At 39.4% G+C, this 6439-nt stretch overlaps 1 protein-coding gene across 1 annotated transcript in view; it reads right to left on the reverse strand.

The window, feature by feature from the left end:
- Positions 1-6439, reverse strand: part of Serinc3 (serine incorporator 3) — a 30092-nt gene that overhangs the window by 12171 nt on the left and 11482 nt on the right. The window contains exons 3-5 of the mRNA XM_004631014.2: positions 5955-6113; positions 4778-4971; positions 318-397 (exon numbers count right to left, since the gene is read on the reverse strand). Coding sequence (XP_004631071.1) covers positions 318-397; positions 4778-4971; positions 5955-6113 — 433 coding nt within the window. The remainder of the gene's footprint in view (positions 1-317; positions 398-4777; positions 4972-5954; positions 6114-6439) is intronic.

The following is a 6439-nucleotide window of genomic DNA, read 5'->3' on the forward strand; positions in this document are numbered from 1 at the left end:
TCAATCCCCAGTTCCACCAAAAAACCAAAAACATAGAGGAGTTATAAATCTTCATGCTGACAAGCTCCTCATTAACTTTGTCAACTCAGATAAAATATTAAAATATTAGGAAACAATTCACATGCAGTTCCAGAAAAGCTGAGAAATGAGATGAATGCATCCTATTCCTTAAAACAATGTCCTATATTAGTACCAAGACATATTAACTGGATACTATCCCATTTAATGGTTTGCAGAATTACCAATGGAAATGTAAATCTCAGTCAACCACTTTTAGAATTCGTACATCATACAGTTCATCTTCTAGTGAGTCGTACCTGAGGTGAAAGTGCCCTCAGGGATGTAGAAAGATCCAACCATGATACCAACAATGGCGGCAATTTTGAAGAACCAAAACCTATTAAAAATACAAAAAATACATTTATGAAATGCTACTTTTCATCTCTGCACTGAGAAAAATAAATTTCTACAAGCAAAAATAAAGTCTTAATAAAAGAACTAAAGTGTCATGTACATGTCCCATTGCCCCACAATGAATGTAATCATTATGCACTATAACCACGTACTCAAAGATAACCTCAACCTAACTGTTTAGGCTTATTTCATTTGATTTGAGAATATTTCATTACATATTTCTTACAAAGGACAATGTTAGCACAGAAAACAAATCATTTATGTTCATAAACAAGTAAATTTAAGAATCTCCCTACTTTCAATACTTATAAATATTTTTCTAAAGTTATGAGACCTAACAGTGTTAGCTACAGAGCTATTAACTATTAGGTTTTGAGAAAAATTATCACCAAATCCTCCACCTCTACAGGACATAAATCCTTGTCCATAATCACAAGTTCAATACTCGCAAAGCAGAACCTTGCAGTCCATGTTCTTTAATAAATGCCTTGTTTTTAATTTTGTTTTTTTTTATTAAAATTTTTTTTATTTTTTATTTATTTGAGAGAGAGAGAGAGAGAGAGAGAGAGAGAGAGAGTGGTGTGTGTGTGTGGCCAGCTCAGCCCACCAGGGGGCGGGGCTGGCTGGCATGTGGTGCTGGGGGATTGAACCGCGGTCCCTGATGCTTTGCCAAGCTTGTTCCAAGTAGGTGCCCTAGACCACTGAGCCATCTCTCCAGCCCCCCTTGTTTTTAATTTTGTTAGTACGTCTGTAGTGGCTGGGGGAGATGGCTCAGAAGAATAAGTGCCTGCCTGGCAAGCGCAAGGGCCTGAGTTCAATCCCCAGTTCCACCAAAAGTTAACAAAATCATACACTGAATATAGTATGTCTGTAGTACACAATGATTATAACAGGGATATGGTACATACATTTTTTTGTACTTCATCCCCTCTCCTACCCGCTGTCCCTTTCCCATTTGAAAAGCTGTTTTCATTATCTTTTCCATTTCCTTTCCCTCTTCCTCCCTTCACCTTTTGTTCTCCCACTCATTTGAAAAAGATCTTGCCACTTCCTCTTTATCTTCTATTTTATGTGTGTTCTCTCTGTATGTGTTCATATCCTCATATAAAAGACCATGCAAAAAAAAGAGACCATGCAACATTTAAGTTTGCATGTCTTATTTCACTCAACATTATGGGCTCATCAATTTTCTACAGATGACTCAAATTTATCTTTATGATAGTACAGTACTTCATTTTGTATAAATGCCGCATTTTCTTTATCCATTCACCTGTTGATGGGTATATAGGCTGTTTACCAAATTTAGCTATTATAAACCGTGCTGCTATAAACATGACTGTACGTGTATCTCTGAAATATGATGTCCTTTTTTTTGTATTTTAGGGAAGGTTTTACAGGGTGTCCAGGGTGTCACTACTAGATCAGACTCATAGTGACCCACCTATTTACAGCCTCCCAAGAGCTGGGATTACAGGCACGCACCACTATACCCAGTCTCAATTGCCAGCTCAGTGTGCCCTGGGGGCGGGGCCAGCATGGCAGGCCTGGGGATCGAACCCCTGGCCCCTGTGCCTGCTCGCAGGCACTTTAATCCACTGAGCTATTTGGCCAGCCCTCTAAAATATGTCTTTAACTTTTCCAGGAAAATACCTAGAAGGGAAATAGCTGGATCAAATGAATGCTATTTTTAGGGTTCTGTTGTTGTTATTTTTTGAGGAATTGCCACACACACTTCCATGGTGGTTACACTGCTTTACATTCCTACCAACAATGGAGAGGTATTCCTTGATCTCCCCTGAAGCTACTGGATTTCTTAGAGACAATCATCTTTCTGGAGAAAGATGCAATCTCAATGTAGTTTATCTCAGTAGTTTTAAAACTGCAATGTAGTTTTTTTTGCACTTCTCTAATGGCCAGCAATGTTGGCCTCTATTCGTGTACTTTTTGGCAATTTGTACTTCTGAGAAGCATCCACTCATTTTGGTTGTCCATTTTTTAACTGGGTCTATTTTGGCACATTAATTTTTTTTTTTTTTTTTTAGTTCTTTATATATTCTTGATGCTACTCCTCTGTCCAAGAAATAGCTGGGAAAAACTGTCTCCCATTCTGTAGGCTGTCTCCCATTCTCTTCACTCTACAGGATACTTCCTTTGCTGTGAAGAAGCTTTTTAATTTGATGTGATCCCATTTGTTGATTCTCAGTATTATCTCTTGTGCCACTGGGTTCTGTTTAGCAAGTCCTTGTCTATGCCTTTGTCTTCAAGAGTTTGTACCTATTTTATCTCCTAGCAGATTGTTTCTCATTCAACATTGAGATCCCTGATTCATTTTTATTTTAGTTTAGTGCATGATGAGACATATGGGTCTGACTCAATCTTCTGATCCAATTTACCCAGCACCATTTATTTAATAACTGCACTGTACAGCAAAATAAATATTATCAAGCTTTGGAGCTGGAAGACCTAGCTTCAAGCTCCAACCCTGTTTACTAAGAGATCTTAGGCAATGTATTTAACACTTCTTTACTACGTCTTTTAAGGGTGATTACGATACACACAAAATTTACAAAACTCTTTAGTTTCAAAATATAGTGCCTCACATAGTATCTGAAAAGTATTCAATAAAAAAATCTAGATACCTGAAGCAGAAAGTTTTTTTTTTTTGCAGGACCGGGAATTGAACTCAGGGCCTTGCACTTGCCTGGTAAGCGCTTATTCTACTGAGCTATCTACCTGGCCCCTGAAGCAAAAGTATTAAAAAAAAAAAAAAAAAAAAAACAAAGACAAGACTCCCTAGGCCCTGTATCAGTGATAGTGAACCTTTTAGAGCTTCCAATGAAGCTGCTGCAGCACATGTGCCATAGGTACATCACTACTCTATATGTTACAGGGTTCCAACTAAAAATGCCACTGAGCCAGGTGTGATGGTATATGTCTATAACCCCACCACTCAGGATTGAGGAGGCCAACCTGGGCTACCTAGGACCACCCTAAACTATATATACCCCCCCCAAAAAAAAAAGAAAGAAAGAAAGAAAGAAAGAAAGAAAGAAAATGACACTATCTGAGCACGGTGGTATATGTCTGTAATCCCAGCACTCAGGAGGATGAGGCAGGAAGATTGCCATGACTTTGAGGCCAACCTAGGCTACATAGTTCAAGACCATTCTGAATTACACAGCAAAAACTGTCTCAAAAAAAGGACATGCAACAATTTAAGATAGGTACAAACAAAAAAAATCACAACTAACAATTGTACTTTGTAAGACTATGAAGTCTTTCAGGACATAGCTGAAGGTCATAAAACTGACTCAATTAAGAAGGCATAGGGACTTGGCTCTGAGATAAGGACAGCCCCAATATCAACAGTAAGGAGATAATATGACCTGAGAAAAGTGAACCATGAACTTTGCAGGTGTGGCTGGACTTGGGTTCCACTTTCTAAGGTTTGGGTAGCATTTCCTAAGCCAATGTGAGGCTCTCAAGAGAAATTTACAGACAATCAATTTGTATATGTAAAAGGCAAGCAGGATCCAAAAAAAAGGGAGTTCCAGGTGGCCAGGAAAAGGCCAAGCCATGGGGCTGGGGAGATGGCTCAGTGGAATAAGCGCTTCCCTGGCAAGCGCAAGGGCCTGACTTCAATCGACCAAAAAAAAAGAAAAAAAAAAAAAAAAGGCCAAGCCAAGGAGGGAGTCTGAAAGATTAGGTGAAGGACATGTCCACAACCAAGGCCAGGCACCTGGAAGCACAACAAAAGCCTTGTTGGACTCGTGGGATTTTCTTGCCTAGGACTGATAATTTTAGCAAGGCAGTAATTTTTTTTGAGTATAAAATCTCTAAACTGAGAGACTCTTTGCCAACCCATTGAGGACCTCTCCCAGGTTAAACAACCAGCGGGCTGTTTGCTCTCACTTGAAAACATTTTCCTCCACAGTGATTATTTTGCTCAGTGTGTGCTGTACTGTTACTGCCAGCAAACTCTACTTGTGTCTCTCTACAGAACGCCCTAAAAATTATTTTTCTGCAATGGGAATCACTGAGCCTGACATAGCAGGGAGGGGTGACCTTGGGAAACTTGGGGACACAGACTGGTGACAATTTCACATGCCTAACAGACCAGATTTATATCGAGGCCACTGATACACATATTTCATTGCTTCTAAGTGAATGGTGACATTAACTGCTGAGAAGGGGACATAAAAGTAATTAAGATATATTATGTACAGGTAGGAGCTCCCCATGATAATGTAATTATTGTAAGCATTATATACTGCAAATAAGTACTTTTAAAAATTAACTGCTGGAGAGAAGGAACCATACTATAATCTAACCAATTCATAAAATAATAAATAATCGTACATACCCATTGTGTATTGCCGCTCTGGGATCTTTACTTGTTTTTACATTAATCATAAGTAACGAGAAGGCAAAGAAAAAGATGGCCAATGCAAAGTTGATCCGATATACAGCTTTATAGCCAACCACCACATCACAATCTTTATCTGCCTTTGGATCAGCCACATTGATTTTAAATCCCCCTTCACAGAATCCAGGAATCTAGGAAGAAAAACAATTTCAATGTGATAGGGATATCCACATTAATCAGAGATTCAATCTCATTATAGGAAGACCTGGACTTACAAAACTGACCACTTTAGCAACTGCATGCACTTTTCTTTTTAATTTTTAAAATTTATTTATGTGCTTGGTACAGGGTTTCACTACAGCTCGGACTCATAGTGATCCCCCGTCTCAGCCTCACCAGCACTAGGATAACAGGCATGAACCACCACGACCAGTTTCAGGGCCTGCACAGCATGTGGTACTGGGGATCGAACACGGGTCCTTGCACTTGTCAGGCAGGCACTCAGACCATGGAGCTACCTTCCCAGCCTTCCCTTCGATTTCTAATTGACTTAACAGTCATGATACCAAACAGCATAAACAGCCTTTGTTCAAAAATTAAGAGTCTTCCTTTGGCTTTCATGCTAATGAACTTATCTTAAGTTTCCCATGAGCCTTTCCAGTTACAACAGACTTCTTTCCTTCCAAAGGTGAAGGACTAGTCTAGCTTAAAGCTTTAACCTACAAGGAAAGAAAATATCTTGGGATCCTTCCCTCCACTCCATCCCCTAATACTAGGAACTGAACCAAGAGAGCACAAAGCTATATCCCAAGAACTTTATAACATTTTATTTTGAGACAAAGCCTTCACAAATTGCCCAAGCTTACTTTGAATTTGTGATCCTCTTGCCTCAGCCTCCAGAGTAGCTGGATTACAGGCTTGCACCACAGAATCCAGCTTTGAGATTCCTTTTAAGTTCTTTTTTTATTTTTCCTGTAATCCCAGGATTAGGGAGGCTGAGGCAGGAATATACTGAGCTTTAAGGTCACATGGGGCTATACAGCATGTTCAGGGACAACCTGGACTTCAGAAGAAAAGTCTGTTTTCTCTGGACTATTAGAAACAATTACAAACCAAATATTGCAAAAGCTCATAAAAATAATCAATATATCAAGGCACTGTTATTTCTACTTACTTTCTTCAGCTCAGTTTCCATACTTTCTGTCCGCATGATAACAGACACTGCCGTGCCCAGGAGGACAATTATAGCATAGATGATTCGAGTCACAGTGGAGTTCCTTTTGGGACAGCAACCACACACCAAGCACGATGCACTGCCACAGAGGCATGGAACCTGTAATGAGAGCAGCATGGGCTACTTGAGATCAGCTTTATTACAAAGATACCAGCAAGCAGAAAATGAGGCAAACTAAGCTTTGACAATTTCAACAGAAAGAATTATGTGGTTAAGGGAAAGGCTCAGAGTCAATATTATTTCTTCTTTTTTTTTTTGCGGAACTGGGGATTGAACTCAGGCCCTTGCTCTTGCCAGGCAAGTGCTTATTCTACTGAGCTATCTCCCCAGCCCAGAAATAATCATTTTTCTAGAGAAAATATTATTTCTGTCATTTTATTTTAGCAGGTTATACAATCTAACCTAACTTGTCTGTCTGTCTGTCT

This window comes from Octodon degus, unplaced genomic scaffold (assembly GCF_000260255.1).
Source record: "Octodon degus isolate 3935 unplaced genomic scaffold, OctDeg1.0 scaffold00037, whole genome shotgun sequence".
Lineage (NCBI taxonomy): Eukaryota > Metazoa > Chordata > Mammalia > Rodentia > Octodontidae > Octodon > Octodon degus.